This window comes from Podarcis muralis, chromosome 8 (assembly GCF_964188315.1).
Source record: "Podarcis muralis chromosome 8, rPodMur119.hap1.1, whole genome shotgun sequence".
In the NCBI taxonomy this organism is placed as follows: Eukaryota; Metazoa; Chordata; class Lepidosauria; order Squamata; family Lacertidae; genus Podarcis; species Podarcis muralis.
This window is the reverse complement of record NC_135662.1, coordinates 38,923,217-38,936,845: the sequence shown is the minus strand read 5'-3', so window position 1 is coordinate 38,936,845 and position 13,629 is coordinate 38,923,217. Positions and strand designations below refer to the sequence as shown.

Sequence of the window (13,629 nt, the reverse complement as noted above, 5' to 3'; positions counted from 1 at the left end):
ACCAGCCCCCTGATGAAAAAGTTTGCTGACCCCAATTTAGATAGTGATGTGTATTACCTGTGTCTGCAACAGGACGGAGTAGAAAACCAAACTTTGAAAGATGGTGAACCAGCCCTGTTGCTCTCGGGGTGGCGTGGGGGTCCCTCCTGCTCATTTTGCTGAGTGGGGCCTTGGGAATCTTCCCTACTTCCCCTGCTCTCTCAAAAACTCTGCTGCATTGCGCTGTGGATGAAACGAAGACCGTAAAACACTTGGCAAATTAAAAATGACAGTCACGGTGGGCTTAAAGACATTACCGGCCCAGAATTCCTTATCTGATTAGGACCATGAATTAAGGAAGCAGTTTCTTCTGACTGCTCCACAGGCCACTTCACCTATTAGCAACAATTAGGAAAGCCACTGGGTGCCAAGACTACGAGTGAAGCAGTAGACCTGATGCCTGGGCTTTTTCCACAGAGTCTAACCTTCTTCCTGTTTTTTCCTCATGCAGCCCATGGGATCCGAGCGGATGGAGATGCGCAAAAGGCAAGCATCTGTGACCCAGGAGACAGCGAGCTCTGTACAGCCACAGCCAGGGATTGAAAACCGTGGGTCCAACGCCTGCTGCTTCTGTTGGTGCTGTTGTTGCAGCTGCTCCTGGTATGCCTTTAAACCATATTCAAACCTCTTGGGGGAAGAAGGGGAAAAGATGACACCATGTATGCCCTTGAGTAATCAGATGAGCTTTACAAGGGGTGGAGGAAAGGCGATGCAGCTGTTGCCTACTTTTCCATAGATGAAAACACCAAACAACATTCCTTCCAGTTCTTTAACTCTTCTGGAAATACATAAAGATGCAAGCAGAGCTGGAGCCATTCAGACCTTATGTGTTTCTCAGCTGCAAGTCAATGCAGGAACATGTTTAGCCTGAATAGCTCAGTTGGTTAAAGTGTGGTGCTGGTAACACCGAGGTTGCAGGTTCGATTCCCGTATGGGACAGCTGCATATTCCTGCATTGCAGGGGGTTGAACTAGATGATCCTCAGGGTCCCTTCCAACTCTTATGATTCTAGAACAGCTGAGTCAGATGCTTTGGGCTCCAATACCCATCACTCCTTACCATTGACCACAGCGGCTGAGGCTGATGTAAGTCGAAATCTATCGATATCGGCCAGGGACCAGTTTGGGAAAGGATAGTCTAGGAAGGGGTGCAGCTTATCAGCAGAACAAATGCTTCACATATATTAAGTCCCAGGTATCTCCAGAAAATCTCACCTAGCAGGGCTAGATGGATCAATGGCTAATGGGGGACAGCTCTTCATAATAATCAGCAATGTGTGGATTCCATTATTTAAGGAAGGAAGCATTTCAGAGGGCCATACCCAGAGGCTCTAACATCAGTGGACCACATACTTCTAAAAGTACTATGAAACAGCTATTGCTGAAAGAAACAGAAGAGTGGATACCTGGTCACCATTCCAGAGAAACCAAGAGAAGGCTGATAATTTGAAGATGTGCAGGGCTTTTCTTCAGCTGGAAGTCACTGTAACTCGGTTCCTGCACCTCTCAGGTGGGCACCATTGCCATTACAAGAGAACAAGGGAAGAGTTCAGGGCGAGTTCCAGCACCTCTTTTTCTAGAAAAATAGCACTGAGGATACGACCTCACTCTACAGCTAGTTTAGCTATCCTGAGTGCTATCTACTTACCCTAGACACTGCAACAAAGAGAAAAGGAACAAAGTAGCACATATAATTTTCAAAAGGAAAGCTTCTGAACAGCATATTCTTAGCGAGGATCTTTAAAATGCATAAGCTGACATATCTGGGACTTATCCTCACAGGATTCAGCACGGAACATAATGATTTTCTCCAGAGCACTTGGTCTATATAATCCAGTTCCCCATTGCAAGCAATCAGGGCAGCACAGAATCGGCAAACTGGTGCATAGAGATCACTTCAGAATCATCTTATTGAAACAAAAAAAGAGAATCATTTTATTGAGTTCCGATTTTGAAAGTTTTCGTTGCTGCTTTCAGTAAGCAACCTGTAGCCTATAACCCAAGGTCATGCCCACGTTAAGGATTTTTATTTGAGAACCCGATGGACAGCTAGAACTGAACCGTGTACTTTGCCCCTCCTCTGACTAGTCTTTGTGTGTGGGTGCATTCTACAACATGTCATTAATGCAATAATAGTGTATATGTGGTGGATTTATACCAGATCAATCGACACATCATTTCACTTTATTCATTGTTCTGCTATGCTTCCCCAGTTGCATTATTGACATCTAGAGGGACACTCCTGCACTATAGCACAACAAAAGCAGGACATAAAATAAGCCAGAACATTTGTTGTATAAAAAACCATAGGTTTTCAGCAGGAAGCTATGGAACATTCACCAGTTGCAAATAAAGCAATACATCTGCCTCAGAACTTCTGCAGGTACAAACAGGATCACTTATTGTTCATTCATTTATTTATTTGTTAAATTTATATACTGCCCTTTATCCGAAGATCACAGGGCAGTTCACAACATAAAAATACAAAATGAGAATACAAAATACATAACAAAACAAAAACAGACCAATAACCTCCCCTCCTACAAACTCATTTAGAAAGATATTAGAATGTTTAATCAGCCCAAGGCCTGGTGGTAGAGAAACAACAATTATGTACGTATGTACGTATGTATGTATGTATGTACAGTCAAACCTCGATTGTCAAACGTAATCTGTTCTGGAAGCCTGTTCAGCTTCTGTAATGTTCGACAACCAAGGCACAGCTTCCAGTTTGTTGCAGGAGCTTCCTGCACTCAAGCAGAAGCCACATCGGATGTTCAGCTTCCGAAAAACGTTTGAAAACCGGAGCATTTACTTCCATGTTTTCAGAGTTCGGGAGCCAAAACATTCCAAAATGGGGGCATTTGGGATCCAAGGTTATATAACTGTATATATAACTACCCTGATCCCATCACAAACACAAATCATGAATGCACAATAAAAAGGATGACCATACACTACCACACTTCTGTCAGTATAACATCAAGTATCTCTCAATCAAAATGTTTATTTTAATGAACTGAATAGGGTGAAAGATTATGAGTCATGGGTGTGTGGAGAATGTGCTTAGCTTAGCTTAGCTTAGTTTAAGGTAAAGTTAAAGGGAACTTTGACCGTTAGGTCCAGTCGCGGACGACTCTGGGGTTGCGGCGCTCATCTCGCTTTAGTTGCTGCTTTGTTAATAGCATTTTATAGATTACATTATTGATGATCTGTTAATAGAACATCACAAATACAGCATAAATATAAAATAATTATGTTATTGCTATTTGTTGTTTACAAGCTGCTTTGAGTTCATTTGAAGGAAAAGCAGTATTCAAATACTGTGCAATCAATCTGGAAAGTTACTCCTTTTGTCCTGACGACAAAACATACATATCAAATACTCTTTCAAGCATGCATAAAGGGGTCATCCATATTGGGTGGGATTGCTACAGAAACATGAAACTAGCTTGGACAGATGCAGGTGAGAAATGGTTGCTTACCCTGTCAAGGGATGGGCAGCGATTGCTGCCCATCATCTCAGATTCCCAAGGAGCAACGCTGGGGCAGGCAGTGAAAAATCCCTGGGCTGGCCACTCTGATTGGCAGTCTTTCCCACCACCCAGTTGTCTGAACCTTGGCCAATTTGGCCAGGGTAAGTAGAGGGGCTTGAGAGCAGACCGGACCAGGCTTCACTCCAGTCCACCCTTGGCCGATAAAAGCTGGCTGCACCCGACCCCCTGGGAAATAGTCGCTCACTTCAAGAGCTTACTGCTGAAAATATTTTCTAGTGTAACCACTTCTGCAATATTAGAGTATCACCTTTCAAATATTGTTACTCAGCATGGCTGGCAACAGGATTTCTTCATGTGCCGTTATTTCAACTATTACAGAAGGAAATAAAAGCACAATGGGTTTTTGCACGACAGGCATACTTTTGTCTCACTGTCTTTAGCTTGGATATAAAGTTCACAGTCATTTTATTCCATTTTCTTTTTAATCCCATTGAAAAAATATATAATGAAAGTTTTTTTAAAAAAGTTGCTCTGTTGGAGGTTTTAAATTAATTTATATTCACGACTCTTAAAAATATTACTTGCACTTAATAGCATCCTGCCCAAGTAAAAAACCTCGTTCTACCATCAAAATTATATACTTCTTCAAAATTACTGTTTTCAAGTCAGGAGAAATGTGAAAATCGGCGATTCAAAGCTCTATTTATAATCCTTGTTTATAGAAAGGATTTCCTCAAATAAGCTGAATGGGCTGCAAAGAAAAAGAAAAATATGAATAGGAACAGAAATAGTACCCCAAGTTACAAAATCTCCAATACTGAAAGCTCTTGTGGGGTTGGAATTAACCATTTTAGAGAAACTGAGGAGAAAGAACAGTCACCAGATGGGCTTTTGTTGGCTGAAGTCATAACTTATGCTCCATCTTTTCATCAGCAATTCAGGATCAATTATACTTTTAGCCAAGCAATTATGGTGAATGGTCTCTCTTAGGTGGCTTAAAATTAAAAGGCCACAGCTGTCTTTTTGAGAAGCATCAGAAATACAAAAAATAAAGCAGAGAAGGAACATGGTCTCCTACACTGTTTTGCATAGAATTTATTTTTGTCCAGATAAGCTTTGTTAGTGGCGGTACAGATAGTCTTGCTGAACAATTTTCTTTCATTTGTATCCCACCCTTCAGTATTTCCATTCCCAGGATGTCTTTTATATATAAAGTTTAGACAAACAATGTAACAATGCAATTAAATGCAATCAAACAAAAGGCAGCAGGGCAGCCATTGGTTCACCATTCAGCAGATTATTATTTTTTTTAAAAGGACTATATGCAATAACACTTGTAATGTAGTAAGTACTAAGGAGATAATGGGGTTATATAAAATATGGGTTATTGAAAAAGATGCAGTAGAAAAGGTTAATAATAGGACCCACAGAGGGGAAGGTGTGAAGTCCAGAGATTCGGAGGAATCTTTAAATGTGGATGTATATGGCTGTATTGTTATAATTTTATACTTGTAAAATCAAATAAAAATTACACCAAAACCTGCATTCCTGTACCCGTGAAAATCTACGAAAGCATATATATATATATATATATATATATATGGATAAAGTTGGGTTTTTGTTCTGCTTTTAAAATCACAAGAAAGAAGACACAAAGCAGGAAGCAATTCTGCTGTGAAATGTCCTATTCAATTTACCCAATTCAAGAGAAATATTTTGGTGTAGGAGTGCATTGTTCTTATACAGTGGTACCATGGTTTGCATACGTCTTGGTTTGCATACGTTTTGTATTACAAACACATCAAACCCAGAAGTGTGTGTCCCAGTTTGCAACCTTTTTTTGGATTACAACCCTCTTTTTTTTTTGATTATGAACAAAAAAAATTTGGAGGCCCCATTGGGTTACAACCTGTTTTGGTTTACAAACGGACCTCCGGAACGGATTATGGTTGTAAACCAAAGTACCACTGTACTGGGGCGAACTTGTTTGAACATATGATCAGGTTTGAAAACTAGAGGAACAAATTCAAAGCTTCAGCAAACTTCTTTATTTCAACTTGATTAAACTATGCTTGTTGCCTTGCAGTCTTACTGTTAGGAATCAAGATGAAAGAGCAGCATCACATGAACTCAGAACAGACGCTATTCCAAACTGTGAAGAAAGGTAAGAACTAGCTGGGTAACAAATCAACACAGAAGACTAATTTTTGTTTCTACACTTGTGTCTATCCATCTAGGCTGCATAAACAACATGCATTTAAAGCATGTGCATGCACACACACGAAACAATCCTGGGAACTGCAGTTTCTTAAGGGTGCTGGGAAGCTCTGTAAGGGATAAACTACAGTTCCCAGGATTCTTGGGGTGGTGGTGATGGAAATGCCTGATATGTATGCAGCCTTAGACTCCTACAACTGGAGGTGGCTGCCACACTCATAGCTACTTGCACAGAACGCATGTCCATGCAACTCTGATGATCATTTGCCTAGTTGCAGAAACAGGGAAGGCTAATACTAGCATCTTTTTTAAAAAAAAATCTTCCCCTTTTATTTTTCCATAAAATTTTAAGAGAAGTCAGTCGCCATTGTCATATTTCCTAACAATTTAAAACATGGCAGATATATGCCCTGGAAATACATGACAGGTTATAGGGATGTGCACAAGTCGCAATGTATGCCTTATATCTGCAGTTTTAGGAAACCTTATCTGTTTGCAAGTAACTCTGTAATTTGAATTCTGAGCTGCTCTGTTGAAAACAAAGTTCTGAGTTGTATCCAATGTCAGTCATACTCCAAGTAAACTCTCTGGAATTAATGGAAATGTCTAACTTATGGCCATTCTTTTCAATTCTTTTCAATCAAAAACAGAGCCTACTGTGAACAAAATTTATTTGGAGACATCCCATTGTGTTTCCCCATTTATTATAATAGGTAGAATAAAAATGATAACTTTTCCATGTTTTGACCAAAGTGGATAAAATTTTTCAGGTACAGGAGCCTTACCAGAGTAGTTCAAACCCACCAATTTGCAGATAAGGTCCAGGAGATTTGTAGGGGGAAGTAAAAAGGATTAATTTTCCTCCATAATCCCTTATGTGGAGAACAGGGGCTTGTCTATTACTTTACCTTAATTAAGTGGTGGCTGAATGGTTTGTCTTCCTATTAGTACATCTTTTAACACTTTGCAGCTTCACTCCAGCTTCTTTCTGGATGTTATTTGTGTTCTCCAATAGGCTTTAAAAGCTTTTATAGGTCTCCAATAGGCGAAGAGCTCTTGGTTTTCATTTATGTTGTTTAAGCAGAACAACTTAAGTGTTTTTAAAAACTTAAAATAATGCTTATTCCTTAAAAATGTATTGTAACAGAAAAGCCTGTTTTAACAGAAAACAATCCAGAGCTCCTCAGTGATCTTCAGGCAGCATTTTGGATAGCCTCACTTCTTGAAAAGCCCCTGGACATAGAGAAACATAGATATTATAGAAGACCACGTAAGAGATGTTATATAGGGACACATAAGAGCCATATCTTGTACAGTTATATGAGATTTTGTGGGCACTCTGATCTGCTCATGAGGGATTATTGACATTTAACTCAGGGCAAGGAAAGACCCTCCCAAATCACCCCAATTTGCCTCATTATTCAGCCCACACACAAGAGGTGAGGCACACCTGTAGCAGTCTATGACATTGTTCTGTCCAATAATTAACACTGCTGATGGCATTAATAAGATGAATTTAGCAAGTCATCTACTCAAATAGTAACTTGCCACACAGTATATTTTTAATTGGCAAGTCAGTCGTCTGCATCTTTAGCCGAGTGGTGAAATTGTTGTTCCTCCACTTTCTTGGATTTTCAGTTAGCTCTAGGGCAACAGCAATATTTTCTCCTCAGCACTTGGAAAAGTAAGGCTGGTATTGCAGCATGCCATAACATGCATTTAATCTCCCGATTTCTACAAAATTATCACCCACTAAAGTTCTCCTCTTGTACTGTTAACTTGGTAATGCCCGGTCTCTATTTTTCATTTGTATTACAGCTCAACTCCAACTCTTGAAGAAGTGAGTGCCTGGAGCCAGTCCTTTGACAAATTGATGAGAACGCCAGCAGGTAGAAATGCTTTCAGGGAGTTCCTTCGGACAGAATTCAGCGAAGAAAATATGCTTTTCTGGTTGGCCTGCGAAGATCTAAAGCAGGAATCCAACAAGGCTATCATTCAAGAGAAAGCAAGACTAATATATGAAGATTATATTTCCATTCTTTCTCCCAAAGAGGTTTGTAACCCTTTTCACACTATTTTGTAGTACACCCGATTTCAAAAGGACTAAGCCAACAATCTAAATTGAAAGATCTAATTGATATTTCAAGATGTTTCCATTCAGGTATGTAGCTAGTGCAGTGTGTGTGTTTAAAAAAGCTGTTCTATTCTTATTTTATAATAAGTTTTTCAGTTTGCTGAAAATTTTGGGGGGCTCTTTCAGGGTCAAAATGTGGTCTTCTGAGATGAAAGTGAGGGGTAAAATATGACATTTGAAACTTTGTGAGTTGTAGATCTAAAATCTTAAACTGCCAAGGAATATAATTAGTCTGGCATTCCAAAATTAGTCTGGCTGAAGCACTTTGAACATACAAGGGTGCCTGACTGTAGGTAGGAGGCTCTTCTAGTCTCTGATAGGTGCCTATATATAGCCAATAGGTTATACTTAAACAGCTGAAGGCAGTCCTGTTCAGGGAAGTTTTTAGTGTGATGTTGTATTGTGTTTTTACTGTTTTTTGTTGGGAGCCACCCAGATTGGCTGGGGCAACCCAGCATATAAATTATTTTATTTATTATTATTATTATTATTATTATTATTATTATTATTATTATTATTATTATTATGGTGCAAGCCTATTTAAATCCATCCTGTCATTCTACACAAGTTAAATGTTTCTCCTTCATCTGCAAATAATTTTAGTGTGTACATCATTAGGTCAATCTGCTGTGAGACAATAAAAACACAGCAGAAAAGGCCTATTTTTATCATTATTTTTACTTTCATTAGTTCTGTAACAGAATGCCTACATAGGTTTCAGTTCCACTACGGTCACATTAACTCTTTTCCACAGTTTTCAATAGAGAAGATTAACACCTGCTCTTAGCAACTGTTTTCTTTATTTACAGGTCAGCCTGGATTCCAGAGTAAGGGAACTTATCAACCGGAATATGCTGGAACCATCGGAACATAGTTTTGATGAAGCACAACTCCAGATTTATATGTTAATGCTCAGAGACTCTTACCCTCGGTTTATGAACTCTGCCATATATAGGGACTTAGTTGAGTCTCTCTCTCAAAAATCTGCTGAATCGTAGAGTTTTAATATATTTCACACCCAGTCATCTAAATAAACAAGGGAAACTTGGGGCTACCATACTGTCCGTCAACATGGAAATTAGAATTATTGAGTTTATTACCCAAAAATAACTCAAGACATATTGCGTATATTAATACAATGTCAAAAAAGTGTTCTAAGATGGAAGGTTTCCAGAACCCCAAGCTATTTGCAGTTTTGGATAAGTTACAGTAAGATAATGGGATATGGAGATATATAAAAAAGTCTTCAAAAAGGAGCAGCATATGTAAGATACAAAAGAAGAAAACCTATTGGAAAAAGCTTTAAAAAATTCTTACAACTAATTAGGAATAAAATAATAAATTTAATTAGGAAGTGGAGGAAGAGTAGTTGTTGCGCCTTTCCCCAAGAATCATATCAAAGTGCTGCACCACTGGGATCAGGGAAATTGGTGTGTAGGTTCACCTTAATGCTATTCTGTCTCTGAACACTTTGCAGAGATGAAAGCTGTGCACTCAAGGGATCATAAAGTACATGGTCTAATACTGAAATAACCATGAGATAAGTACTGCATGTTCAAATAAGCTTTTGGAAGTGTGTTTCTTCACTGTCATGGAGTTCAGCCTTAGAACACATTCCTGGAATTCAGGCATAAAGAGAACACTCCTCTTCCATTAACATCATTTGGAATTTTGCCTCCAATTTCAATGGGAGCCGAATGTCAACCTTTCTTGGACATAAGCAGCATGTTTGAGGTCAATAAGCCAAATAGAAGTACAAACATTTAACATATAAAGGACTGAAAAGCACTGGTCGGAATGCTATCACCTATAAAGTGTTATTTTACTATTAGTATCTATGGAATGAATTTTAGAAGTTGCATTGTTAATGTTTCTGGAAAAATTAAAGAATTTATTTAGAAGAGGAAAAGGAGTTGGGCATTTACTACTTTAAATAAAGCACAAAATGCATGTCAGCTGTTTTCATTACACAATTTGTCACTAACATACATCTGTATTCATGTCGCAGCTATGATATGTATGTATTAGGGGATTTTCCCCAAATGGATTGGAACAGCTTCATCTTAACCAATTAACAGATGAATCTATTATGGTCACTTTCAACAGTTACTGAGATCAAATACTTTGGGTTGTATAAGTATTTTGGGGTTGTAAGTGTGCCAGTGGAACAATGGGACGTCCATTGTTGCTCCTCCTTTGTGCACCCCACCACCCACAGCTGATTTTCCAGGTTTCACAGGGGGCAGAGACAGTTCTGTCATACTCACAGAAGTCCTTTGCACCAGCAGAGCTGCAACACTGTATACGGTCCTATTCTCGTTTGAACAGGCAAATAATTTAGAAATTAAGTTTTCAAGATGCATAGTCCGAGGTTTGAAAAATGTATATTAATTGTGGAAACTATCTGTGATGTACACACTTTGTGGAGACCACTTCCCATTTTAAATCCAGTTATTTCTCATACTTCCATCCAAGCAGCAGTTAATATGCAAGAGAGGTCACAGGGTTCAGTTAAGTGTTGCACTTAATCTGATTGCTGGTGAATGTAACACAGTGTGTGCATTTTAAAGCACAGTTCTTCATAAATTCCAGAATCCACAAGTTCAATATTTTAGTGGACATCTGCTTCAAATGAAGGTTAATATTTGAGTGCACATGTTTGGCTTAGTACTTCAGGACACTGTTCTGCTTAAGAGTTGTATGCTAACATAACTACAGACTTATTTTTTAAAAATTAAAATGTAAATAAAAATGCCCAAACTTTTTTGTAGATAATGGAAAATATTTTAAAGCCATCTTTTAAAACAGTGTTTCCCAACCTTGGGCCTCCAGCTGTTTTTGAACTACAATTCCCATCATCCCTGACCACTGGTCCTGCTAGCTAGGGATGATGGGAGTTGTAGTCCAAAAACAGCTGGAGGCCCAAGGTTGGGAAACACTGTTTTAAAAGATTGCAATGATCTGTTGAGCAAAAGGTGTTTAAAGTTGAATGTTAACGTGACAGCATTACCCAAGGTTTTTGTTTTTCATAAAAAAGTAATAGTATGCTTTGCTCTATTTTTGCAGGGGGGGTGTTACTTGGAAAACAGCATGGATGAAGAGAGTTAACCCCCTCTCCACCATGGATAGTATCATTTTTAGAAGGATCATGGATCACCTGCTGTTATATCGTGTTGCATCCTTAAAGTGAAAGGACAGGAACTACGAGAAGATTATTCTAAAATATAATCCAGGCTGGAAGCTACTTGTTACTTTCTTCTTCTAGCCTTTCATCAGCATTCCCATCTGGGCACTGCAAAACAAAAGCATTAACTAAGACTCCTCCCCACTGGGAGAAAAGTAGACATATACACTAATTTACTTGATTGTTCAATGCAGCATGCATTTGCCATGTTAACCCCATTTTTTAAAAAAGTAACAACGAGCTGTGTCATCACACAGTATCAAGGGAGACAAGCTGGAACAAGTATATATTGTTAGAAACACTTCACCTGTGACCAGAAGTTCCAACACCTTACTCCATAAATAATGACAATTACAACCACTTGACTCAAGCAATAAATACCACAGCAGTATTGCACTTTGCAATTCAAGAAAAGTCCAGGTTCATTTCCACCCACCCTCAATTTACTACTTGGCCACTGGAACCCTAGATCTGGGGTAGGGAATCCATTATTCTCCAGGTGTTGTTGAACTCCAGTTCTCATCAGCCTTACCCAGCAGGGTCAACTGTCAGGGATGACAGATGTAGTCCATCAACATCTGGAAGGCCACAGGTTCCCCAGACCTATACTAGATCATATAAAATAGATGAGATAAATGCAATACTTTTATTGTTGATTTATGATAGATTTATTGTTTTATGTACACCACTTAAACATTCTGATTAAGTGGTTTATACATTTTTCTAAATAAAAATCTAGAGTTGCCTCTCAGACAGAACTCAGGTAAAATTAATCATCCTTATTCTAGGAAAAGCATTGCAAATGCATTGAAGCACCTAAGAAATGGTTCTATAAAAGATTCACTCAAATCTTTGCTGAATAATAGAAATTTTAACCAAATCTGGTATAATTAACTATAGCTGCAATGCTATATATCTGGGAATAAACCACACTGAACTGAACCAGTTTCCAAGACAACATGCTTAAGCAAGTGAACTTGGTTTAACTTCAAGATCACCTATGAAATCTGAATATATGGTAAGAGTCAAGATAAAAGCCCAATGTGAGATTAAATATAGAGCAACCCTACATCACTATATGACTGATCCAGCCAATGCATATGAATACCAAGCTATGTTATCATTACATCCATACTGCATTATCTTTCTTTCCATGTCTTAGCAAGTTCAATAGCAGTGGGCGAGTCTCATGCTAAGAAGCAACATATTGAAGGAATAAAGCATATCCAGAAAGCTTGCCAAAAGACGGGGGAAGGTAGTTTATGTCAGAAACTGAATTAGACAAAGATCTACTGAAGAGGCATATCGAGCACAAGCCAGAAGTATATTATCCTGCCCTCCCACAGACACAGTTGTACCCCATTCTTTCAGGTATAAAAATAAATGTGCTTCTCCTCTCTACTAATGTAAAACCTTTAAGCATGCCAGATAGACGGCACTATTCTGGTGTTTTCCCCCTTTAATACTGAGGACTCGGTGACTAGATACATTTAACAGAAATACATCAGAAATACATGATTAATTCATTTAGTCTGAAAGCTTATTCTGCAAGAATTGCAAATGAATGCTAAGCAGGCACACATTTTTTACGTTCCTCATTTCTCATTCAGAGCAGATCCTCATAACATCCTTGACTGATTTCACACTTTATATTTTAAACATATTAATTATATTAAGCGTCATACACTAAAAATAATAAATTGGGTTAGAATCCAAAGGGAAATGTGTGCTCAGGAGTACTGCACACACAATCTGTAGTTCAGGTTTCTAGTTTTGCTGCACCAGTTTTCATGGCTGCAGGAAAGAGCCGATTTCTAAAATTAATGCAAACATCTTTCCTCCCCCACAATGCTACAAATCCTGGTGATTTTACAAAAACCATGAAGAACCTGTCCAACAAAATACTGGATAGTATTTTTGTTTTGCTGCACCAAGAAAGCCTGCTAGAATTAAAAGTTTAGCTAGTGTTTCTAAGTTAAAATCTCATATTCCTAATAGACACAAGTTATAGTCTGAACAGACATGCATAGGATTGAACTGTATGTGATATAAAGAAAGCTAAACTGGTTTCACTTCTCTAACTATGCTCAATTGATTGCACATTCCAATTTATTTTTTAACAGCAACTTATAATGACATTTGCATCTTCAAAAAGTGGCTTGTCATGCATAATGAAAGCTTGTGGTACAATTGTTTCCCACACATGCTGGGTATGTGGAACCTAACTGCTTGGATCCAATTCAGTTCACATCAACATACCCTAACCAAGAAGTTACTATGACACTGAATATTCAGAAGCTAGACAAATAAACAAAAATGTCCTAATATACTTGAATCAGAGTTCTTATTTTTATTCAGCCATCATTTGTGATCTTAGGATGCCATTCTTAGTTTCAGCTTCCCATCTGCAAATGACTGGTACAAATGACTGGTACAAGGTTAAGAAATATGTGGTACTAAGTACAGTAGTACCTCGGGTTAAGCACTTACGGTAATTCGTTCCGGAGGTTCGTTCCTAACCTGAAACTGTTCTTAATCTGAAGCACCACTTTAACTAAT

General features: G+C 38.4%; 1 protein-coding gene across 5 annotated transcripts in view; it reads left to right on the top strand.

The window, feature by feature from the left end:
• RGS20 (regulator of G protein signaling 20) overlaps positions 1–9,469 on the top strand; it is a 47,239-nt gene extending 37,770 nt beyond the window's left edge. For all 5 annotated transcript variants that reach the window (XM_028736964.2, XM_077933021.1, XM_028736968.2 and 2 more), the window contains 4 exons: positions 491–639; positions 5,622–5,699; positions 7,571–7,805; positions 8,696–9,469. In XM_028736964.2, coding sequence (XP_028592797.1) covers positions 491–639; positions 5,622–5,699; positions 7,571–7,805; positions 8,696–8,884 — 651 coding nt within the window. In that variant the 3' untranslated portion in view covers positions 8,885–9,469. The remainder of the gene's footprint in view (positions 1–490; positions 640–5,621; positions 5,700–7,570; positions 7,806–8,695) is intronic.
• The last annotated feature ends 4,160 nt before the right edge of the window (positions 9,470–13,629 follow it).